At 42.9% G+C, this 25,784-nt stretch overlaps 1 protein-coding gene across 3 annotated transcripts in view; it reads left to right on the top strand.

The window, feature by feature from the left end:
* The window catches only part of TBX15 (T-box transcription factor 15), a 113,056-nt gene that overhangs the window by 53,435 nt on the left and 33,837 nt on the right, over window positions 1-25,784 (top strand). For 2 of the 3 annotated variants that reach the window (XM_088799527.1, XM_088799526.1), the window contains exons 2-5: window positions 13,575-13,788; window positions 17,878-17,979; window positions 19,678-19,849; window positions 20,910-21,077. In XM_088799527.1, coding sequence (XP_088655653.1) covers window positions 13,688-13,788; window positions 17,878-17,979; window positions 19,678-19,849; window positions 20,910-21,077 — 543 coding nt within the window. In that variant the 5' untranslated portion in view covers window positions 13,575-13,687. Of the gene's footprint in view, window positions 1-1,908; window positions 2,276-13,574; window positions 13,789-17,877; window positions 17,980-19,677; window positions 19,850-20,909; window positions 21,078-25,784 lie in introns of those variants that run through there. The other variant, XM_088799524.1, reaches the window with a different exon arrangement.

Here is a 25,784-nt window from a genome sequence, read left to right as displayed (position 1 = left end):
ATAGTAAACAAAAAACCAACCCATGTATACATACATATATAGGTGGTTAAATAAAGATAAAAAGAACCACGTGGAAAAAGCGGGGGTGGTCCCACATGACCATTTCACACTCACAGAGAAACACAACCTCTTGGTCATTGTTAGGGAGACTAAGAAGGTATTTTTACTAAGATGCACCGCTATAATCTGTGCTGGATTCTTTGGAATATTTCTCCCATTGGAAATATCTGGCTAAGGGGAAATTCTTTACATTACAGCAGAAGAAGAGACGTTTGTCCCACTTGAAGAAAAACTTATCAAACCAGTGGTCTTCATCCTTTGCAAGTCACAGATTCCTCTGAGAATCCCTTAAATACCACACATCCTCTTCCCAGAAAAATGCAGGCTCCTACAAATGTAACTTAAAATGTGAGGTCACTTAGAAACTCCCAAAGCTGATCCGTTGACTTTAGGTTAATAACCTCTTCATTGAAAAAACCAGAAATATTTTATGGAATAATTTCTTCCTTTACAGAAAGATTCACTGCATGTAGTTGAGATGATTGTAATTAATATGTAGGTATACAGCCCGTGTCACAGAAAATATTCTGATTTCTATGAAATTCCCTAGCCCATAACATTTGTATTTTACATGTATAGTCATTGTATAGCCATCTATCATTTTATCTTAGTCTTTTATTGGTTTTTTAAAAGATGCTATAGAACGTATACTCCATGGTAATTTGTATCTGATAACACATGTAATATTTGGTATAGTAAGGAAAATGTGCCTTCATTGTTACATCAATTTTGATTATATGTAGAATATGGTATATAAAGTAATACTTTAATATATACAATAGCCCACACGCCATCAATAAGATCTCATCCTCCAGACTTGTGAATTCTTGGAAAAAATTACTTCCACATGTTCCTAAAACTACTTAAGATTTTTGACTGGTTGGTGGTCTATTGATTCTAAATATCCGACCTGTCAAAATGCCATCTTTAAACTCCACTGATGCATAGAGGCTTGGCATGAGTGGGGCTGAATTTATTACAGAACAAAGGGTGGTGATGATTAACACACCCATCTGAGCAGGAGGGGGGAAAATAATCTTTGAATGGATTAGATGCCGTGATCCTAAAACCACATTCTCTGGGTATTGGGTCCTTGCCCAGAAATGGGGAGAGGCCAAACACTGATGCCTTTTAAATGACAGGGTATCTTCATGGGATCGGGAACACTGGGGCAGAGAGTTGAGGGTCAACTGGGAAAAAGCCCTTCTTTCTCCTGAGGTCTAGCAGAGTGGACGCCCTGGACCCCCTCTGTGTGCTGTGACCCGCAAAACTACAGCCCAGCGATCAGTGTTTATGCAGTTATCCGTCTGCCTGCCTGGGTGGAGATTACATTAAAATATAAATATATGAGATTTTATTTTTTTACCGCTAACCAGGAATCACTTCGAATTGTTTTTGGACTCCAGCAGGCTACTTTCCAGACTGGCATAGGGCTGCCAGGATGAAGGGGATTATTAGGTACTGTCCCACCAGAACCCAAGAGTCATAAGCAGGCCCCTCTATTCGCTGGCAATATTGGTAGATTCTGATCTCTAAGGATGTAATCCCAGGGAAATTTATCTTTGTAAGAGCAGTCCACAGACAGAGCAGTACACCCATTTTCTGACCGATTTCCCCATTATTCTGTCTTGCCTCTGCCATGTCTTGCCAGCTTTATCAAAAGCATGGATTTCAAAAAAATTGCACCACAAATGGCACTGGTGAGACGGACTGTCTGAGACAGGCCTTCAACAGACAGGTACCTTCCTGAGCAGGAAGCAGACCATGGGCAAGTCATCCTGACCCCCGCTCCCCGGGAGGACCATTTGAATCACAAGCCCAGGTGCTCAGGAAATCTCCTGTCATTCGGAGATGGGCTGGGACCTGGTGCCATGGCCGAAGCTTCTAAATACAGTTCAGGCTGGGTCATCATGACAGATGCTGAACTGGCACCACTACGGGGACTGAAGTGGGAACTCTGACAGTGCTTAAATGCCACGGCCCCTGGGCTCGAAGTCTTCCTGGGCTGGGATAGGGAGAGGCAGTCCAGAGCCTTATGGGGCGGAGGGTAGGAGCAACTCTGGCAAGGAAAATCCTGCTGCTTCGGCAATACTACGCTCCTTTAGGAGGCAACAGACACCCAGCGACACGTCAGCTGTTTTAGAAGAGGTCAGTCCTGAACTGCTGACACGCTTGGAGGACACTGTCTCTTCAAGGGTCATTCTGACCCTTCAAGGTAGGTAGGCCTGGGGAGAAACAGAGGCCTGCTAGAGCCAAGGTGTCAGCTGGGGAACGGGTGGAATCAAGCGACCTGGTCAAGATGGCTCAAGGTGTCAGGAATAGAGGTAGGAAGAGCATGTTTTACACAGAAGACGCAGTCCCTTACCTTGCTCCACTTTCTTTTTCTTGGCCATCACCAAAAATCCACCTGGGGTGAGCTTCCTTTGGCAACTCATGCTCTTCTGGGGAGGGCTTTAGAGGGAAAAAAAAAGACAGGAGAGGCTTGAGAGGTGGGCTTTTCCTGGAGGGGTCTAGTGATTTGGGATGTAAAGGTGGGATTCTAAGTTTTACAAGCGTCTCAAGCTGGGGCTGGTGAGTTACAAATAGACACTGACGAATACAATGAATGCAGGGTATTTGTTTCACTCTCTGTGTTTGCCCCGTGCCCCCAAAGTGGATTCCTTTCTGTGGCCCAAGCATTTGATTTTCGGGTTGCTGAAGGTGGTGTGGGATGGTGGGTGAGTTCAAGCTTTGGAGGAAGACCTGGGTTCTTTTCATCTGTCTGATGCTTCGGGCTGGGCGGTGCTGAGCACATCACCTTGGCTGAGTGTCACTGGTCTCACTTGTCACATAGGGTTACAATGCCCGACTCTCAGCCCTCACCTTCACGCTTTCAGAAAGGGTCACTCAGGCACTAGATCTCTTCTGCCTCCTTGCTGTGTACTGTCCTTATCCTGAGCTGGAGAGTGAGTGCTCTTGGCAAGGCTGTCAGTTTGGAGTCAGGGGCCTTGTGGCCTCCCAGCTCTTTCCCACGGCTCAGGAGAGGTGCTCGTGGGCGGTGGCTTCTGCCCATGTCCATCTCTGCTGCTCTGCTCATGGCCAGAATTTGCTTCCCTGGCCCCATTTCCTTACTGAAGATCCAATGTACATCATTTTTTTTTCCTCCCAGTGGTCTGCACTGTTCTCTCTTCTTTCAGATTCTAGTGATTTTTCTTTGCAAACAGTGTGACAGCCATCACGGGCCAGGAGAGCATCCCCTAAGTAGACGCACACAAAAATGGGCTTTTCTTGCAGTTGCTCCAAGCTCTGAATGATTTTCTCCACCATGTGATCTCTTCCTGTTCTACGTTAAAAGTTGTCCTGATTAGGATTTGCTTTTGTTCCTTTGGAAGAACACAAACCTTCTTTTTCCCTTTCAGAGGTGGACAGGAAAATGATTGGGAAAAGATCTAACCCTTGGGGTCCCCTCCCTTTCCAAATGATGGAAGGATATTGAAGATATGCCCACAGTGTGCTAGGGGCTTTTCCAAAAGCCACCAGCATCTCTGTTGCTGTAGATGAGGAAATTGGCTCAGATAGGTGAAGCCACTGGCCCAAAGTCACAGAGCTGGGCCTGTGTGATTCTGTGCAGGTCTCTGGAAACCTCACTTCCCGCAGGCAGCAGCGGCACTAACTGTGTGTGGGTGGTCCAGGTGTCAGCCGATTCCTGAATGAGAGGACATCTCTGCTGCCCTCCTGGTCACCCCGCCAGAACTTGTAGGAGAACTTTCCTCATTTTTGTGCTCAGGACCACAAGCACCTTCTCTTCTTGGGTTCAGGGGGAGGAGAATTCCTAGCTGAGAATTTTCTAGATGACCGACTGTGACTGCTCCTCACAGAAGTGACTCAGTTCACTGGACTCATTTGCTGTTCTTGAAAGATTTTAGGTCAGTCCTTGCCAATCAGTTTTAACACAACTCACAGTCGTGGAAGGAAGAGCTCGTGGGATTCCTATAGTTCAGATTATGTGTGGGGGTCATCCTGCTGGGATTTCACTGGAAACATGGTGTTCAGTACAGATACCTCATCACCAGGGATATCCTGGTCTCCTGAAGAAGATCAAAACAGCATTCAGGATCCTTTGTGTGGCTTCAGCCTATCCTCCCAACGCTTCAGACTGGCCAAATCTCTCTTCTCTTGCTTCGTTAAATACTCATTTCATTCATTCATTCATTCACTCATTCATTCATTCACAAAAACCATTTGGAGTGCATAATGGGTGCCAGACACTGTCCCAGGTGCTCAGGATCCAAGAGGAGTAACACAGACGTGGTCTGAATTACTTGCTGTTCTCTAAACCTGTCTGGTAGACTTGACTGCCACGCCTCTGCCATCAAATTCCCTTTTCTTGGAAGATCCTTCACCTTTCCTCAACTCTTGCTTTTCATCCTTCAGACATCTCTTCATTAGGTCCAGAAAAGACCTTTGTGCTGCAAGAGGTCCTTTTCAAACTCCCATAGCATTTTGTCCATGCTCCTCCTGAGATAATAATACATGAAAATAAGCATTCGTACATTTCTTTTACTGTGAATCAAGTGTTTCCTTAAATACAGACACACACTTTGTTAGTGACACATACACATTTCACAAAGTGGGTCCTAATAATCTCTTTATTTCACAGATGATAAAACTAAGGCTTAAAGAGGTTAAGTAACTTGTTCAAGATTAGACCGTTGGCAAAAGAAGAGGTGAGCTTTAGAACTTGGTGGTTTGAATTCCAGCCCTCAGCGTGTTATGTGCCATGCTGGATTTTGACTACTCTCCTTTTTTTTTTTTAAGGAGTATTTATTGACCTGTCCTGTCTCCTAAATGATTTTGTAAGTTTCTGAGAACATAGGTCATATCGTATCTTATTCAGTTTTGTGCCCCTCACAGTACCTAGTGCATTGCCAGGCCCACGCTAATCAATAAGTATTTGCTGAATAAATGAATGACTGATTGAATGGACGAATTCAGAAGATTGCCGGAGAAGTTGTTACATAGTTGTCAGCCATGTGGCTCTTGCAGTCATTAAACAGGATGGTTCTCCAGGTTTGGCTCGATAGGTTGGGTGGCTTTGAAGCTTACTTAGCGTAGCTGGTGGTCTCCCGAGTATAAATTGAAGGGCATCGCATATCCCTTGGCTGGCTGTGCTCAAATGTCTATCCTACTTACATATTTGAAACGACCACCTTCAAGGGCACTGTCTCCAGAAGTCATAGTTAAATGACACTTGTTGCTTGGTAACTGGCTGCTTCATTCTTCCCCTTTGGGCATTAGCATGAATTTGTTTATTTACTGGTGCTCAGTGAAAATATCCTAAGCAGGTACAAGGCCAAGTTCTAGGGCCTTGCGGGGAAGCCTTCCTTTTCACTTCATGGGAATGAAAAGGCCACCGTGGCAGATGTCGGTGGTGCTGGGGGTGGTGGCGGTGGGAGGTTGGGGTACTTGTAGTTGCGAAGGACAAACAAGCACTGGCTTGGGGATGAGCTCATGTGTCCCTTCACCCAGTAGAAATGCCAAGAGCCTCGGGAGGGTCCTGTGTTGACAGCTGCTGGCTTAAACTTGACTGGTCTGTCTTGAAGACCACCCAGTCAATTAAGATCAACTTTTGGAGGACTTCTGGTGCTAGAGACATTTAGATCGGATACTACCACATGGCTTGTGACCAAATTTTGACTATTCCATTTATGCATTTTCTGTGCTTTCATCAGGAATATTTTCAGAACCAAAATTTGGTCTCAAAATGTTTTTACGGGGAGAATGAAAACAAAGTATTTGAAATTAGGACTATCCTAGAAAATCTAGGACTTGTATGTGCTCTTGTTTTTTCTTGGTCTTTCTGTTTGACTTGATCATTGGCAAATAACCTTACATGTTAATTTGATACTTTACTATTTGTAAAGTGCTTTCACATATGTTATTATCAGCTGAATTTTCCTCAAGGATAGATATCCATTTAAAATGATCAAAAACTTCTGGGCCCTGAACTCTGACCTGAGTTAAGCCTAACTAAATAAACCAAATTCGGCACAAGTAGGAACTACTTCAGCTGCCTTTTCTTGTCTTTCAATGCTGTCATTATGCATTTCTCAAAGTCCAAACATCTTCCAAGTACCTTCTAATTTTATTTTGCTTATGGTTTAGGCTAAAGCAAAAGAGTGATTTGACATTGTGATCTTCAGTGCTCTATCACATTTGGATGTTTTTACCCCGGGGGAGGGAGGGGACGGGATAGGAAATGAAATACAACAAAAAAAGGGCCTTATACACTTGTATGTACTTATTAAATAATGTGAAGTCAGTGAAGAGACCGAAAACATTCCTGAACAAAACTGCCCAGCTACTGAGAAAGAAACAGTCCCATATGACCTTAGTTTGAATTTTCTCCTCTTTCCAAAGAACTGACATAGTTTTAGTTTCCATAGAGCTCTCTTGTGACCGAGCAGTCTCAACACGAGTTTCGCGTGGCTGGGTTCAGAGTGGGAAGAACACAGCGCTGCAGGTCTGGTTCAGAGAATGGACACCAGTGGGTAGTGGGGCAAGAGCATCTCCTGTGGTGCCAGACCAACTCAAACCCCACTTGGACATCTCCTGCTTCTAAAACAGGAGAAAAGCCTCTTCCTTTTGCCGAGCCTCAGTTTCCTCCTTTACAAAATGGCAGCAAGGATGCCTCCTTTGCAGGGTTTCCTACAAAAATTGCATGAGGTCACGGAGATAAACCATCGAGTGTAGTGTTACTCTTACTTCTCTTCCCTGTTTTTGCTTTCACCTTCAAAGCATGCTGGAGCACTAGAGGCTGAACCTTTGATGACATTGAGCCTTTGTCTGCTCAACGAGAAACAGATATAAAAATGACTTCTTTGCAAAGCCTCTTTGAAAGGCTTAGATCTCAGGGATGACTCTGGGTCCTCACCTCTGGTTCTGTGTACCACTGAGAGAGGTGGTGCTTGTCAGGTGGAGAGATACATGCTCTTACTCTTCTTAATTGGCTTATTGGCACGGGATGTGGGTTTCAGGTTACCTCTCCGTTTTTCCCAAATAGAACTCGGAGGGCATGGAGAGCTCAGCCACTTCATTCCATTACTAATCATCTAACAGCCTCCTTTGAGTGTTTTGCTATCATCATAATTTCAGTTTGATCCAACCTGGGTTAGAGTTCATTCGCTTGAAGGTCTGGCCCGGGTATCAAATTTGGGCTCAGCCCGTACTCATGTCCAAGCCAAATGCCTCGCTTCTGCCATGTTTAGAATTACCCTACGAAAACGTTCATCACTGCATTTCTCTTAGCTACCTGATAAAATCTGACATCCCAGAACCAATTTCCACTGCAGAGGTCATCTGGAAAGAGGAATTTACTTGAGCCTGGTACACAGAGTGCTGCCTGGGCTATTAGCTTCTGATGTCTACCCTGGTGTGAAGGCGAGCCCTGGGACGGCTGGCTGTGGGAGCGTTAGTTTTAGAGATTTTGGGACTTAGAAAGTTGACGGAAGAGTGGGCTGCCCTACTGATATCAGATAGAAAGTACCACTTGGTAAAGTCATGTCCCTGTTATTGGCAGAATAAAAAGACTCAAACAAAAAAGACATGATTGTTTGATTATCGTCTGGGTTGAGTCTTTCTCCTTTGTCAAACTATTTTCAAACTATTTGAAAATATTTTTTTCACCTGACAACCACCACCTGACAACCATTGAAAATAGTCAAACTATTTTCTTCCTGGGGGTAAAATATGAGGCCCAGTCTTATGGAAGTGGCATCTACTCTCAGATAATTCTCCGTTTCTTATCTGACTCTACAATAATTGTCTACCACCCATGTTCAACACTGAAACCAGGCTATTACTGCACATCGTTCATCCAGGAGATGTGGCAAAGCATTCAAGTTTGGAAAGGAAGACAAAAGTATCACTGCCTTTATTTGAAAGAAAACTTTGGTATAAAGAAAATAAAGTCTAAACTCCATCCATATTATGACACCCAAATTCCTCCTAGAATATAAACTCCATGTGGTCAGGGATTTTTGTTTTTTCCCTGATGATGTCTCAAGAATCTAGAAGAGTGACTGGCACATAGTAAGTGCTAAATAAACAGTCATTTCATTGGGTTGAACCTGACTTTCCACCTTTATCTCGCATCTCCCCTCCCCTCTTCCCTGATGTATTTTAAGCTCTGGCCATATCAGTGTGCTTGTAATTCCCCCCAAATGACAAATCTTTACTCATGCCGTTCCCACTGTCTTCAATTCTGTCCTCATAATTTCTTTGCTTGCTCATATGCAACTTATAATTCAAGTCCATTCTCAAATGTCCCTTTGTGAACTCTTCTTGTGCTCTCATCACTGAGGTGCTTGATCTTCAAAGCTCCTTCACACTGTGCTCCTATATCTATCTGTCGGAGCTCCTGTCATGGTCAGTTTTCTTTACAGTTCGTGTGTCCTTCCCACCGGATTGTGAGCTCCTTCAGAGTAAGCACCTGTGTCATCTGTTGTGGTCCATTAATATATAACCTGATCTATACAAGGCAGAAATGTTTGGTGAACTAAAAATGGAATTAAATAGAGTCTTATATGCCTGCAATGCTTAGGAAGTTGAACTGACGTAATCTGGATTTAGGTGTCAATAATATATCAAATGGAGGTAATAACAACTCTTAGATTGTTCTGTGAAATGATGTTATGTATGAAACATCTTAGTAGAGTGTCAGACACACAGTAAGTGCTCAGTAGGTGTGGGACCATTCACTCTTTGGTTGGGGTACCTCTTGTGAGTTCACTGTCCAATGTCACTGATGTCGTAATCAACGGAATCATTAGATTCCATTTTATCATAAAGATACAAATATAATATTTTGATCAAGAAGATATCTTACCCCAGCCCCTAATAGGAAAGATAAGGAAATAGTCCAGAGAAGGAAACTGAGGCTCTGTGAAACGAAGTAGCTTTCCAAGACCCCACGTCTGGTGAGGAACAGAGAGCCAGGAGTAACTTTGTTCCCTGTCATAATGAAAGATTCCTCAACATTATTAATTAAGTGGAGAGGAAAATCACCTGGCAGACTGTGAAATATGCTTTAATAATGTCTAATTTTGATATCAAATCAAAGTACATATAATTCAGGCATTTTCTGTTCATGTCAACCAAATCAACTTCTTGTGGTTGGTTTGCTCTTATTAGACTTGGTGGTCTTTAAGCAGTACTACCAATCCATCCATTAAATATTAGACTTAAAAGGGAGTTTATAGCACTCCTAATGAAATTTGCATGTGCGGTGCTATAAAGATTAAGGAAAAGGGAGACCAGAATAGTTATGTGACTTGGCCAAGAGCACACATGTTAAGCCATTTTAGTTGTAAGGATGGTCAAAATAGTTGAGAGGTGTTACAGAACTGCTGGCTGCTTTGGCCAGAGTTGACCCTCATATGACCTTGGGAAGACCTGATCATTGGATCTCTAGGCAGAAGACCTACCTGCTAGGCCATGTTGTTTTCAAGTTTTCTTAGTCTCAATTTTCTCATCCACAAAATGGGCATAAAAATATATGCCATGTCTACCTCATCAAGTGGAAAGATATGTTACGTAATGTGTAAAATAAAAATTAAGAAACTGTTTCAAAATGCTACTATTTGTATGAATTGAGAATTAAACTCCCTCTAAGCTAAACTCAACTTTCTGTGGGAACATAGTGTTATAGTGTCTATTTTCTCAATACAAGATAGGTCAGAGATGGAAAATGACTAATGCTATGAACTGATGGTTAGAATCTCTCTTTTAGGGACTTTTTTGGGATGGGAATAGATACGTTGTTTTGACCCTATGGGTCACACGATGTTCTCCAGTGACCTGGCTCAGTACAGGTTCCCTCGATTTTCTCCTTTAACTTCCTTAGATAACATGTAATGTTATCATTTATGTTCCTGATTTACTGAAACTTCCCTTGTTAAAATAATATTCACAAGAGGCATCGGATAACCAAGAAGTCTTTCTAGGTCATTCAAATGAGTTCCTAATGGTTATTGTTTGAAGGCAGGAAGTCACAAATTGCCAAGAATAAAAGAACTTGAAAACACAGAGGTTTTTCTGATCTTCATATTTCAGAACGGAGGACCTGATTTAATTGAAATAACCTGCTACGCATTTCTTACATTTGTGACTTAGGTAACTTGATTATGCATTCTGATTAACAGCTGAAATAATTGATCTGATTAGCCTAAATATTTTATATAACTATGATTTAGAAATGCATTTTACAAAGGCTTGAACTTTATTTTTACCTAGGCTGTTGATCTTGACTCTGAGATTACTATTTTTAAGGCTATTGTAGGGTAGCTTATGTCACAGGTATTCCTAAGCACTCTAGGAGTTTTTCTAAAAAACTATATAAAATATGATATGCATTTTATTTACAAATTGTGACATCTGAGAAACTGAGAATGGAAAACTACATGGTGTATTCATGTTATTGTAAACATGGGCTGATGCCTACATTCCACATATAAAAGTCACTTGGGCTCTATTTTGGGAGTGAGTGAGAATCGAGGAACACAGAATATTTCCAGGGAAACAAATAACTGTTTCTGAAAATCCTCTCCATGGGCGAATACTATCTACGCTGCCACAGACTTGTCCATTTCTTTTCTAGTAACCGTGGGTTCCCCTGGTCTGTTCCAACCTTCTTGGATCCCTCTTTTCTGGATTCCGATGAGACATACAAGACAATATATAATCGTGTGGAAAACCTGTGTGGTAGTATTCGTCTTTGTTTCTGATTACTTGTGAAAGTGCCCAGTTTCCACTTGTACTGTAAATTTCTTTAAGAGGAGCTCCATTGTGTACTTTGGTATTTCCCAGAATCTAGCACAATACTGGGCACACAGTAAGCACTCTGTAAACACATAATTAATCAACACTAACTGGGAAACTTCTCAAGGTCTGGGATTCTGTTTCAAATTATATATGTGGTGCCTCATATAAGGCCACGTGCTGATAGGTGCTTATTGATTGATTTGATTGAAACTATGAACAGAATACCCGTTCCATTCTTTAACTCCTGTAATAAGGTGAATTTGGGCCCCCAGTCTTTTTCCTCATTTAACTTGTCTTGCCCAGTTTTAAGTTTGATGCTTCTAATTGAGGTTGCCTGGGTTATCACTGAAAGTTGCCTTCTTCTTACATTCCTCAAGTCATTAGAGGTGGAAGAGATCATACAAGTTTTCAGTTCAATCCTTTTAATTGCATGATGGGGAAACGGGTCCATTGTGGTTGAGTGAGTTGTCGTAGGTTATTCATTAATCCATTTAATATTACGTTTTGAGGTCCCGTGTTATTCCAGATGACAAAGTGAGTCTCAGTCAGAGTGTTCCAGTCCATTCGGCTACCATTAAATATTTGTCACTTAGTGCACTGACATCTTTCCCTCCCCTCCGCTTTCCTAAACATGCATTGGAGAAATCCTATGTCCAAAATTTCTGCGGGGCCTTACTTAGGATGTCTATTTCCAACTTTTTCCTAATGACAGCACTCTTATAGCCGGGAGATTTCCTAACACTTTGCTCCCAAAGGTAGGACAAGACTGTTTTCTAGAACTCTTGCTGAGAAGTTTTTGAAACATTCACAATACTCTTGGTAAGTGAGGAGCTCCTGGCATGTCCCAGAAACAAACTGGGACTTGGGAATCTGTGTCTCCAAGGACGGGAATGAATGTGTTTGGCGCAGTACGTGATGATGTAATGGCTGTGCTACTGAAAGGCATAAAGAATCAGGCTGGGAAGTGTCACTCTCCGGCCACTCTCATCCTAGATAAGTAGCTCCCTTTTCCCGTGTTTCAAGGAGACCAACATTAGTAGCCGTTTGGCCCAAGGTATAAAATTACATGTTTGGACGTGTAAAACCTAGTTATAACACTTTTTTGTTGTTGTTTCTTTGGTAAAGATGTGAGTGGACTAGTGATTGTGGATAAAGATCGTGGGCAGAGAGTTACCTGTTATTTAGGAGCTTGGGTCCGTTCTGCAGTCCCCTGAATGTCTTCAGAAGTGAAGGGTGAGCAATTGGGAAGGACGAAGACAAATGGCACTTTGTTCCCTGTGGGCTTTGGCAGAGCCGTGGGAAATTCTTGACAGAAATGCTGCCTGGGTTTGAGAGAGGAACACATCAGGGCTAGAAGGAAAGCAAATGAAAGGTATCATGGGATGGGCTGTTCCCAGGCCTAGAAACCTGCTGCAGGTAAATAAGCATGGCGGCAAGATGGTGTGGTGCTCTGCCGCATCCTTCTTCCCTCCTCCTAGTATCAGAGACAGAAACCCAAGAGGCCATGACCGTTGACAGCACTGAAAACTCAGGTGTCAGTATTAGACGCCACTGTTTCCACCCTTTATTTATGTATGTATCTATCTGCAGGGGAAGCAATCAGACATTAAGGGTGGGCTAGAGAAATAGACGGTTAGGCTTGGCTTTCAGTATTACCTGACCTAAGGAAATTGTCCTACCTAATCTGAGTGTTTAGAAATCTTAGGAGATACAATTCTTGGCACCAGGCCCCTAAAAGTAAGGAATTTTAAAAAAAATGACTGAAAATTCTCTGGTCTGCCTCCAGCCTTGTCCATTAGTCGACGTGCCCCACCCCCCTTCGTGAGTACAGAACGCACAGGAGGAGAGGACCATCTGGCCCAGCGTGGCAGCTTTTTATTTGGTTGCTCTGAATCCTACCTTCCTGTTTGGATCGCCCCTCCCCTCTGCCCATACTTCAGAAACCAATCAAGGTGTCTCCTGAACTCATTTATTCCCTTTGTTTCAACCGCCTTCTTGGGTAACTTTTTCCATATGCTTACATCCTTGCCTCACAACGGATTTTTTTTTTTTTTCATCCACCATGGCCAGATTGAACTCTTAGGAAAAGCCGTTTACTCAGATATACGACAAAGTGATTCTAAAGATTCCACCTCCCCCCCCCACACACCCCAAATTTTCATTAACTTTTGATGACCAGGATATATCCATGGAGGGAAAACCGCTGTGTTTAAAAATGATTGATGGGCAGTGATGCTGAAGGGGATGGAATTCCAGAATATGTTGTTAGGACTGAATCTCCCCTGCCCGCCACTCCAAGTGAAACAGTCTAATCTAGATTTGGAGCTAGAGTCTGTAATTAGTATTATTATTATTTTTAAAATGTGGCCCCCATGTGGCTTCACTCCCTTCAACATGGTGACACGAGGGCTCTTTATAGCGCCTGCTGCGGACCAATTTTCCTCAGTTGTTGCTAAAACTTACTAAAACCCCAGATGGCACGTTGGAAACACGAAACCTGAAAGAAGGTTGTAAATCACAAAAACAAACCATAAAAAAAAATAATAAAATACCCTGAGTGCTGTGCTCTGGAGCTTCCCAGCTTTCAGTTGCCTTTTGTTCACCTCTCTCCCCCTCCACCATGCCCCCCGGCCTGCGTCCCCTCTTGTAGGGTCAGGAGCCTTGCCGGGGAGTGCAGCAGTTTCTCACCCGAGGCTTGATGGTTTCTTTGGCAGATTCCGAGCAGAGCACCGGTTCGGACTCGGAGGCGCTCACTGAGCGGACTTCCTGCTCCTTTGACTCTCACGCTGACCTGGGCGCTGGTGCTGCCGTCTCCATACCCGCTGCCATGTCTTCCATGGAGGAGATTCAGGTGGAGCTGCAGTGTGCCGACCTCTGGAAGAGGTTCCATGACATTGGAACTGAGATGATCATTACCAAGGCGGGCAGGTAAGGACACGTTCCTTTGAATGGCCAACTTCAAAGAGCGGAGGACGAGGCAGGAGCGGTTGCATTTCTTCTTTTCACTTACTGGCGGTTGGCCGCCTTGCTGAAGTCAAAGCCACGTGCACTCACTTTTCTGCATCTGGACATCTGGGCAAAGTGATCTTGTCGTGTTTACTATGATTTTGCCATTTCCCCCCAAGGGTGACTCAAATCTCCATCACCTCTGGCCTCGCAAACATTTTTCGCCTACGAATGTATTTCAGTTAATACTGGAGACCCACGGTACATGACAGCCAAACTAATTTCCAGAGCAGGTGTTACTTCACCCTTCCATGTTTTTAAGAGAAAACATTTGCTCCCCAAACAACAGCTTGCATCTTCTATGGCATTTAAAACAGCCAGATGTTTTTGTAAGAATTTTGTTTTTGGTAAGAACTGGGTTTGGTGCCTATCTCCTGAGCCCTGCTTGTTGACCCATTGTGTTTTATCGTGGGCTTGAAATTATTACAAAACACAGACGGCAACCTCGTGGAAACTCTTGCAAAACTATTTAAGTAGATGATAAAGGTATCAAAAACAGTTTCTCTTGAAATAAACACTTTTAATTAAGCTACTCTTTCACTGGTACCTTTCAATTTTCCATAGTTAGGTACCTGTTTTGTGCTGGATACTCCATATATACTATATTATTTAAATTTCACAGGAAGTCTATAGAGTAATGTATGATAATCCCATATATGGATGAGGATGCAAAGTCCAAAAGAGGTTAATTAACTTGACTGAGGCCACCCAGGCAGTAAAGGAAGATCCAGAATCCTGCACAGATCTGTATGGCTCTAAAACAAAAGTCTCACCTGTGTACAACTCTGCACTGTTAGGAAATGGTGGTAGCTTCCCCGCCTTGGATTAAAAATGAAATGATTTAAATAAAAATAAACTGGGGCTAAGATTTTTGAGTACAGAGGGATAGTTCACTGAAAGTAAAACAATTACACTGCCTTCCTATTTTCAAAGCCAAGCTACGTAGTCTCATGTCATGGAGACCAAAAAGAACCACCTCGTTGATCATAAGCTGTCTTCATGACCAGGGACGTTTAAAGTAAAAGAATATTTTCAGTGGGTCCAGTTCACTTGAATGCATATAGAGAAACTTCCCAATACAATAAGATATCACAAAAACATGAGGTTACAATCAACGTGAAAGCTTGTGCATTTTCTTTCTCTTCTAGAACCCTCTTCTTTCTCTCTTTTAGTAATGAATAAAACCATTAAAAGGCGGCAAGAGCAACTTTGAAGGAGCACTACTTTCCATGCCATCTCCCTTTTGTGGCTTGGGTTTCAGTCTTGTCCTGTTCTACATTTTGAGATATGATAGCGTGGAAGGAAATAGGGTCATTCAAGGAAAGAGTTTTTGGCAAGGGGCTTGGTTGGATACAGGGAACATATTACTTTTTTTGCCTATAAGATCTTCCAGTTTTTATTTTGCGTTTTCACTGCCTACTATGGGGTCGGTGTAGTCCAGTCATTTTTGTTCTTGATATCACGCCTTTGATTCCTGCCCTTCAGTGAAGTTGGGTCACCTGAGCACCTCATTGTCATCTCTGTTGTGACCTCGTTTCGTGATTTCTTCTGCAGTGTTTTCTTCTCTATATCTCTACCTTCACCAATTTGCTTTCAGACCTGAATATATCCAGATAGCCCCAGCACAGACATACAGTTTGTTCCTTAGGCATAACCTTTTATTCAGTGACACTAGTTACGTCTGACTGTTCTTTTTCCTGAGCAGATCTTAGTCACCATCTGCTTCTTCTCACTCCCCAAACTGTAGTCCTGTTCATTCAGGACGTCTACAGGGCCCTCAATCTCTGGACGTCCTGACATAATCTGTACAATCAGCACCATGGACAGAGGTGCTTGTAGGGATTAATGGGTTTGGAACATAAAACAATTCGCCTGAATTTAGCTATAAAATTAAAACCAAACACACCTCATTTTGTGAATATGAAAGATTAATTTTTCTCTAGGGTCTTCTGACTTCACTTGATATTCTGTGCTGAAAATTTTTGGTAAATTTTTAAGAAGAGAATTTCAATAAAGTCATAGAATTTTAAAGCAAGAGGGCACCTTAGAGATGATCTCGTCTGTTTCCTTTGTGTAATAGGTGTTAAATGACTTATCTAAAGGCACACAGAGCTCATTCATTTTAGAACTTGGGTATTGGGGAAAGACAGGTAGCAAGTCCACTCAAAGTCATATAAGTATTCCAGAAAAAACAGGTATTGAATTTTAAAACACCTAACCCCTTTTATTGAAGTCATCAAGTAAAGAAATTCATCTCTTTCAGTGTAAAACAGCCTCTATAAATGGCTGAGAGGAACCCCATTTTCTTATGTCAGATAGCAAGTGAGAGGACTTTCTCTCCATTCCTGGTAAGATGCTTTCCAACCATTTATTATATATACAGGGCAATCATAAGTCATTGTTAGTAAGAGGGGCAATCACTGACCTGTATTTAAATGTACAGACCAAGGGTCCCCATTTTTTGGAGATCGTTAGCGTGGATCAAAGTGCCTCACCTATCACGTATGTGAGATTTAGTCATGAACAGCCCACCATCGATTTTCATGAGCCCATCAAAAGACTCAAATACGAGGCTTTCTAATTAAACTTGGGAGGGTAGAGGGATAAAATCTAACCTGATGTGCCAATAAAAGCTCCTGAAAAGTTATAAGCTGGGAAAGAAGGAACAGTTCTATATTATTCTTAGCAAATACTTAAGAATTAGCCATCATGCCTATTCCAAGGTCTATAGTCCCTCTTGTGCTTTACCCCAATTATGATTGTGATGTCACTGACTGACTACCAGAGGACATTTGCTTTTTGAGTTGCTTCTGGTGAGCAGTGGAATGTGTGACTAGCACAGAAAGCCCCTCATGCAAACCACCAGCGCACATTTGCAAGATGGCTGTCTGGGGTCAGGGCCTGGTCTGTGGCTGTGAAATGGAGCAAAGCCAATTAGGCCGTGTGTGGATCCAGCCTGTGACCTTGACCTCATTAGCGCCATGCTCTGCCCAGCTCCACTAAATGGCCCCAGATGGTGAAGCTGAATGTGGCATTTTGGGTACAAGGGCCTTAGAGTGTGTTCAGGGCAATCCGAAAGTTTGAACTGAGCACTTGTAACGTCTGGCTCCTAAGCGAAGGACATGCAAAAAGAGCGTGGTGTTTCTCTTCTTTCTTATGGTTAAAGGGGAATGGTGAGTTTTATTCTGGACGCCCTGAAACACAATACCGCTTTTGGGCTGTTCCCTCTTCAATTATGAGAGTAGTTGTAAAGTGCCATATCCTGACCTCGCTTGCTTTGGCAAGTTTAACAAGCCATTGTGGTAGAAACAAGGTACTGCCCAGAGGCCACTAGAATTCATTTGGTATTTGCTCCCTATTCCACAGGGTCCGTCCTCTGACACACATGTTGACAGCCTGAGAACTTGCAGAAAATTTTCTACAGTTTTATGCATTAAAAAAAAACACAAACCATTTGTGGCCCTTTGTTTGGGAACTAGTAGCACCTTCCTTTTTTTTTTTTTTCTTTTCTTGAAAGATTATTTTTTTAGAGTGGTCATTTTCAAATAGACTCAATCAATCATAAATATTTTACAATCATTAACAATCAACTGGGGGAATAAGTATATAAATTAATCAACTATGTTACGTACAAGTGTATATTAAAAAAGTTATAGTCTAATAGGAAACGTGTAAATACACACACATATCTGTGTATCTATCTATTAACAATCCATCCATCTATCTAATCACATTAAAAGTTAACTAATAGTATAAAGCAGGGTACGGTATGAGCCCTTTGGGTGTATAAATCATCAAATAGGTCAATTTAAGAAGAGGCGCTATTTCTACAATATTAAGTCCTCAGCATATTTTATAGTGGCAATTTCCAAAGGGAAGAAAATCGGCCAACTTTGAGAACTGGAACACACTGGCTTTGGTACGCTTCGAGTTCCCAATGAGAATAGATGCTCTGAGCTTTTACTTCTTCCCCTCTGATTGCTGAGCTTCCTACTTTATTCCCCTTCCTAGGAGGATGTTTCCTGCCATGAGAGTGAAAATCACCGGTCTGGATCCACACCAGCAGTACTACATAGCAATGGACATTGTACCTGTGGACAATAAAAGATACAGGTAAGGAACGATGCTGAGATGTAGAAGTGTGGGTGTCACTCACATTCCAGAACGGTTCTTTAAACTCATTAGATGAGGCACTTTAACAGTGCACTGTATAATGCACTGTACGGAAAACAAGGATGGAGGATATGCAAATGGCCTGTGGCAGAGCACCAGGCGGGAGGAAGTCACTAGAGGTAGAATATCAGGACTCAACAGTGGGCTGGTCTGGAATCCCCCTTGTATCTCTGGAGAGAGTGGGACTGTATAGTGTCTGCCAGGGGAGCAAAAACCAAATGGATCTCGAGTCTAAAACTAATTCAGTTAACCTTGAAAGTGATTAACATATTGAATGATTTGGTTTCTGAAGGACTAAGTGAGTTGAGATGATTTATTTCTGAAAGGGGAAGGAGAAATGGACCAGTGTCATACATTCGATCACAGATTTGATGGATTACCCTGTGGGTCATGGAGGGGAAGAACAGGAGAATTGGTTGAGACCCCAAGAAGAACATCTAGTTAGTGAGAATTCCTGGTCATTAATATGAGCTGTGAGTGCGTTTGTTAAATTAATTTTCCTTCAAAGTCACGAAAAGCCAACACAGTCTCTGTCTCTTGGTGGCTTACATGTAGTTCTTGTCTGAAACAAGTTGTGGCTTAATTGATCTCTGGAGATCGCAATCCAATCAGTGAATCATGGCTCATTTGGAAATATCTGAGAACTTGGCCCCAAACCCATGAATTCGGAGGCGAGAGATGAATGGGGAGAACCTGGACTAGCATGATGGGTGAGCGGATGGCCAGGAGGGAAGTGGTCTGGATTGCAGGACTTCAGAGGGGAGACACTTCCACTCTTGTGTTAGAGGATCTTGGGAGTTGCGATGTGACTGAGTGCCTGTGTTTGCCAGGGTCCAGGTTCCACGTGGCCTTTAGAACTGAGAAGCGGGGAATATCAGGTCCATGGAGAACACTCTTCAGAACCACAGGGCAATGGGCAGAGTCTGAAAAACTGACCTCCCTTGTGACCGACAACGTCTCATTGCCAGAGGTTTTGTGGGGAAATAATTGGCAGCTGATGACAACTCTAACTGGGGAAGCGGGGTGGTGTTTCTGGCCATGGCTGCACTAAGGCAAAGGCCCTCCTCCATTTTTCATAGCAATCCCGCAGAATTCAGATGCTTGGCAAGGAAATGGTTAACCGGTGAGAGGCTTGGAGGGTCTCTGCACATGGCTGTGTTTTATAGGACAATATGGAAGATGTTTTCAATAAGGAACCAAATCCCGAACAAGTGGCCGACGGATTATATGGTTTGCATTTGGAAGGTGAAAGGTTGCAGTAAAATACCTTTGCCGTAGCTAGCCACGTGGGTTCAGGACGCCTGTGTGCACACAAGGGTGCAGGCAAGGCGAGGGAGGAGGAAGAAAAGGGGCTGTGGGAATGTTTTCCTTGTGAGAGCTGCAGCTTTGATCATTAAACACAACACGTCTCTGCTCCCCCCCCCCCCCATCTCTCGCTCCATTTCCATCTCTATCTCGTTTCTCCTGGTGATCTTTACCCTTCCCTTTTCATCCTTTGTATTCTCTGTTGAATCTCTACTGCTTCTCCATTCTTGTCACCTCTTTGTCTCCCCTCTCTCCTGTGTCTGGTTGTTTCCTGGGTCTCTATCCCCTCTCTGCATCTGTGTCTGAATTCTCCTCTCTCCCTCTCTATCTCAGATACGTGTATCATAGCTCCAAGTGGATGGTGGCCGGCAATGCCGACTCCCCCGTACCCCCAAGAGTTTATATACACCCCGATTCTCTAGCTTCTGGAGACACCTGGATGAGACAGGTGGTCAGTTTCGACAAACTCAAGCTGACTAACAATGAACTCGACGACCAAGGACACGTGAGTGGAAAGGACCCCCCTCTCCCTCTTCCTCCCTCTTCCCCTCTTTGCTCTAGAGCGGGCTAGCCCCAGGCTTTTCCAAACAGGTGAAATAAGAATCTCCATGCCACTTTAAGCCATCTTAAGAAAGTAAGCGTAAAAGTTGTTTTTTCTTCTTCCTGTGAAATTTCATGTATTACAAAGCTAACATTTGGCAAGTGTCTGCTGTGTGTCCGGTTGTGCTTATCAGACAGAGTTCTTGTGGTCTGAGACTCCCAGTCTAGTTAGGGGAGAACTCAGAGACAGAAATACAGGATGAATTAAAAAATGGTGGAAGAAATCACAACATTCGGTAGAATACCTCACAGGGCCACAAACGCAGGGAAACAACTAAGGTGACAGTTCTGACTGATTTGTCAAGAAATTTATGAATTTATAAGAGACGAATAGGCCCTAAGTCTTTCCAAGTATAACTGGAGCACCCGAGGCTATGAATCTGTCTTCGGCAGCAAAAGATACACTGAATTTTCACTGAATGCCAGGATCCATACTGGGTGCTATGGGAAGATGTTATGGGAAGGAGAGAAAACCATGGCTCCTATCTTGAAGAAAATGACAAGTTTTTGCGGAAGGGAGAACACACACATACCATGTACTCTCACATGACATAAGGGAATGTCCATAAATTCAATAACAAAGGACAAATAATAGCTTGTAGAATTTAAAGACGGCATGAGCCCACGCTGAAAATGTGATGCAGGAGGGAACCACTGATACATGACGGAGGTTCTGAGACCTTTTAGTGGAGTGGTGCCCACTGGTATAGAGCAGTTGTTCAGTATTTACACCGTTAAAGCAAACGTAGTACAGCCACTGCCCACGGCTAGGACACTCTGCTGTGTGGTTCCATGCAATGCTCTCCCCTCACTGATTTCTGGTTTCCTGTACATCCCGTGCCCAGTCTGCACTCTTCCTGTAAGGCTTCTAGCCTGTGACTCTTACTTGCATGAGAGCTTGAGAAGAGGCAGGGCCCTTTTAGAGCCAACCAACCGTGGCACGGCGTCTCCCTTTCTCATTTCAGATCATTCTGCACTCTATGCACAAATACCAGCCTCGCGTTCACGTGATTCGCAAGGATTTCAGCAGCGACCTTTCGCCCACCAAATCTGTGCCTGTGGGGGACGGAGTGAAAACATTCAACTTTCCCGAGACCGTGTTTACCACAGTCACGGCCTATCAAAACCAGCAGGTAAGAGGCTGCCCTGGAGAGTCTCCTGCTCTATCTGCTTTTGAAGGAGCTTATTCATGCTTCTGGGTAAGCAACGTTTAGTCTTCTGCTTGGCACTGAAGGGTTGGAATGAGAGACAGCAAGCTGGTGGTGCACACAGGGCACTGGTGATGACAAGGGGGTAACGCCTAGTGGCAGCTGGAGTGGTCTAGATTTAGATCAGAGACAAGACTTCTGCTCAAGCGGACCAAACCTCCCAAGTCATTTTCGTGTCTCTCTGTATGTGTACCCACGTTCACCATCTCTACTACATCCTGGCAAATGGCCCTCATCATTTGCAATTCCTTTGCAAGTACTGAGGTTTGATTCCTTCCTTCCCTCTTCCCTGCAATTTTCCACGGATCCCTCCACCTGGCTGCATTTAAGTCACCGGGCCTCTCAAACTCTATTTAAGACTCACTTACAGCTTCATTTTCACTTCCAGACTAAATTTACCTCCATGGGGTCACCAGCCACACCCTAAGATCTGTATGTTTTTATGTCCGTAATATGTTCATTCATTCCAAAAATATTTATTGAGAATGTACAATGTCCCACACTTAGTAGAGAAACTGAGCAGATGAAGACTTACTTCTCACTAGGCAAAGGAGAGTTTTAGTTGCGTGAAAGGCACGTAAATACATAACAATAAGACAGTGGAATAATTTAACAACAGATGGAGACAGGGTGCTTTTTTGGTTTAAGGAATGAGGTAAGTTTTCCCGGAAGAGCTAATGCTTCTTCTGATGTGAAGACACACATATGAATTAGCCAGACGAATAGAGGTGTGTGGGTGGAGGAGGGAGGGAGAGAGACCAGGCCTGGAATTATTCTGGGTATTCTACACAAACTTCTTTTTAGAGGAGGGTGACTAAGTGGATTTACAAATGATCTCACTTTATGCAATTCCCTGAAAGCTGTGTGTGAATCTCACTTTTGTAATTTAGAATGTGTTTCTAATTCACAAGATCCTGCAGGGGAATCCTTTCCTGAAACAAAGAGTTTTTGCTCATGTTGCTTGATAGACTCCTCACTTTCATTTTGGGCCTGCTTGGAGCAAAATGAACTTATAATATTCAATACCTTTGGTATTCGATACTATGCTTAGTGCTCTGATAAAGAAGGCGATAGAGGAGAAGCATTTATTTACTAAATATTTATCAAGGGCTTATGGTGTGCCAGGCAGGTGAAGGTGAGTTGGATAACCTTTGGTTCACACAGAAAGAGCATTTCTTTCATAGTGCACCTGGATAAGATTCCTCAGATGTTCTTTATCTTCAGAGGAATTCGATATACAACAACCCATTAGTCCGGTAAATATTAAGTACTAGATGGTTCTTGGGTTTTCTTGGTAGCTATAAAGCATTCCCAACGTCGGAGTTTCCTTGTTGATGCCACATTTGATCTAAACTAGAGGAAGAGGTTTAGTTTGTTTTGGGCACCATTTAAAAACTACTAAATCCTCTCACACTCCTTCACAGTAAAATTGCAGAGGCCATAGAGGGTCTTTACAGAAAACTTCAATACTCAAGCTCTGATACAAGCTACATGGATTTTGAAGCAAGCAGAACACTGGGATTAACTGGGGTTCAGAAGAAGGGAGAACAAGCCAAAGTTTTTGAATAACTGATTGGACTTTGTCCCCAAGGCTGCCCAACCACCATTTTAATCATTAGTTTCTCATGAAGGCAGAGATGTGGGAAGAAGTACTACGATTTTAGAATTTAGTCTATAGAACAAACCAGAACACAGATGAATTCATTCAGTTCTAGAAGCCAGTAGGGTCACTACGACAGCTCAAGCTGCAATTAGAAAGCTACAACTCACTGTGACAATGAAAGAAGACCACACGCGGGTACCTAAAATCCCTTTCTCTTCGCCAACCTTCTCTCCTAGGCATCTGAGTACATTCTCCTTGTATAAATATTTTGTCTATATCTGGACTGGGGTGGGAGCAGTGGTAGCGGTGGGAAACCATGATGAAGATCATGGCGTTGGGCACAGACATACCTGGTTTGATTTCTGACCTTTCTACTGGTGAACTGTGTGACCTGGAGCAACTGTCTTAACGCCCTTCAACTTGTGTTTCCTGGTCTGAAAATGTCCCAGCCTCACAGAGCTATGAGGACTAGAGGAGGGAACACATATATAAAGTCACTGACACAAACCTGGCGTCCAATTAACAGTAGTCAGCTGACGTTGCTAAATGATTGGGTCTGTGAAGGCATGGAGGACGGTGGGGAGTAGAGGCCATTTTAAAGAATAAAGTGCTCATTAAGGAGAAAGTGGATTGTTGGGAATTGAAGGAGCTGCCTTGTCTCTCGAAGATATTCATCAACAGGTAACTACTTTGATCTCTCTGTTCTCATGTCACGTTGGTGAATTCATGATGTGCTGACATTCAGAATAGATGAGTCATGCTCAATTCTGCCCATTTTGAAGTCAAGATAACGGCTTTTGCCTGTTTAACAAGCTTCCCATCTCTGGATAAACCAATAAGCATGATTGTTTTAACATTCCCTTTGGCTGCGTAGCTGTGATTTAATATAATACAGCGACTTGTAATAAAGCAAACTAACCCCAGGTCTTTCCCCCGGGAATCTTGCCGTCTGCATCCCGTAACTCAGAGCTGTGAGCTAACAATAATTTTCAGACTTGTCTTGAAGGTGCTGGGTAGCATAAACGGTTCTCTTTTCTGAGTGCTAGTCACCTATTACTGTCTTTTTAATTTCCCTTCCAGAATGGGAACAATTAGGATTTCATGGCAACATTGTTTACTTCCTATATTTCTGTTGAAGGGAATGGTTTGGAGGCCTATGAGAGCCAAGAGGGAAAAAGTCAGTGATAGGTTCTCCATGTTTTCGGGAACTGTTTGGAGGAACACAATGAGGGAAGGACAACAGAGGGAATGGAACTGAAATGTTACCCAGTCTTCCCAGGGAAAGGCAGTGTCCTGCTTCACACACAGCAAAGGGCGGGACATTTGGAGACCTGGCTTTCAGTCCTGAATTTTCCACTAGCTGTCTGTGTCACCCTGAGCAAGTCATTTTGTCTTTCCGGGCTTCACTTTCTTCTCCAAGAAAATGAAGACCACTCCAAGCCATTGGCCTATGCTTTCTCAGGTCTCTGTTAGCTCGGAATTTATAATTTCTCCCTCCTTTTTTCCTGCATGATGACATTAAAAAAAATTACAGTTGACATTCACGATATTTTTATATTAGTTTCAGGAATATAGCATAGTGGTTGGACATTTATATAATTTATGCATGCTTTTTAATGATGGTTGGGAGCCATTTATGGTTACATGACACATGATTTTCAAGTATTGAAAATTATTAGAGTGTTCATGTCTGTAAACATTTTTTTTTTAACCCCCACAATATTCTAGACCGATCCAGTTGGACAGGTCTCCACTTGAGAGGTGGGGACATGGTGTTTTGTTGCTGGTAAACGAAATACTCCAACTATACTGGTCATTTGTGACTCCTTTCAGTCCACTCCATTGTCAAAGCCTACGCTTCCTGTTGACCTCCATCTTGTCACCCACGCTGGACACCTGACGCTCTCCCATCCAGTCTGCCACTAAACTCTGTTGCTTCTACTGATGGAATATTTTCTTCTTTCTAATCTCATTGCTTCTGCCCTTGCTCTGGACCTGCCCTCCCCCCACCTTGGGCTGCTGTGGTAGCTTTGAGCAGAGGCTCCCGGACTTCAAACTAAGGTCTCACCAGCCATCACGTATAGTCATTGTCGGAGGAAATCTTCCTGAAGCACAGCTCTGACTGCATTCTTTCTCTGTCAAAAATGGTCTGTGACTCCTCAGTGCCTAGGGAGTAAAGCCCAGGATCCCAAGTGTTTCAATTACGATCCTCTGTGGGTAATTACCAACGACATTTCTAGGCATATTTTCCGTTAATTCTCATTTTGCATCCACAAGAGTTCAGCAGTCGAGTTAGAATTTTATTGTTGTTTGCACTCTGTAGCTGCCTTGCTTTTGCACATGCTGTTGTCTTTCCAGGAATGTCCTCCCCCTTCATCTTTACCTGTCTAGATTCCTTCTATTTTTCAAGTTTGGTGCAAATACTATCACCTATAACCTTCCTTACATTTTTGTCAGCTGCAAATGAGCTCTCCCTCGTGGAACTGTTAGTGACTGATTATCTCTCTCTCATGACCTTTATCACTTTCTAACCTCTGTGTGTGTGTGTGTCCTATCTTCCTCTCAATATTTTGAGCTTTCTGAGAACAAAGGTTGCAAAGGTTGCACTTTCTACAAAAAAAGTGTGATATGGTAGAAAACACCAGGTAGGGAGTTAAAAGTGAGTTCTAGACCTCGCTCTGCAGCTAATGGACTGTCCTGCCTTTCACAAATCACTCCACCTCACTATTCTTATTTGAAATGGATGGTTTGGTCTGAATCAGTGCTTCTCAGTCACCAGTCTATGGAGAAGTTTTTTTGGGTCCACTGAGAGATGAGAAAAATAAAAACAGTATAGGGATTTTTAAATAAATGTAAACATTCATTTTAGTAGACTGTACATTATTTTATTTTGTTTTTTTAAATTTTTTTGATATTAAAATATCATTTATTTTATGGAATAATGATGACAGGAGATAGTCGATGTTAACTCTCTTTACTTGGTAGAATCAAAATAATTGGAATATCAACATTGATTGCTCAAATGCTGG

Source organism: Rhinolophus sinicus, chromosome 7 (genome assembly GCF_057876585.1).
Source record: "Rhinolophus sinicus isolate RSI-liver-muscle chromosome 7, RSI-T2T, whole genome shotgun sequence".
In the NCBI taxonomy this organism is placed as follows: domain Eukaryota; kingdom Metazoa; phylum Chordata; class Mammalia; order Chiroptera; family Rhinolophidae; genus Rhinolophus; species Rhinolophus sinicus.
The sequence above is the reverse complement of the archived record's forward strand: the minus strand, read 5'-3'. Positions and strand labels throughout refer to the sequence as shown.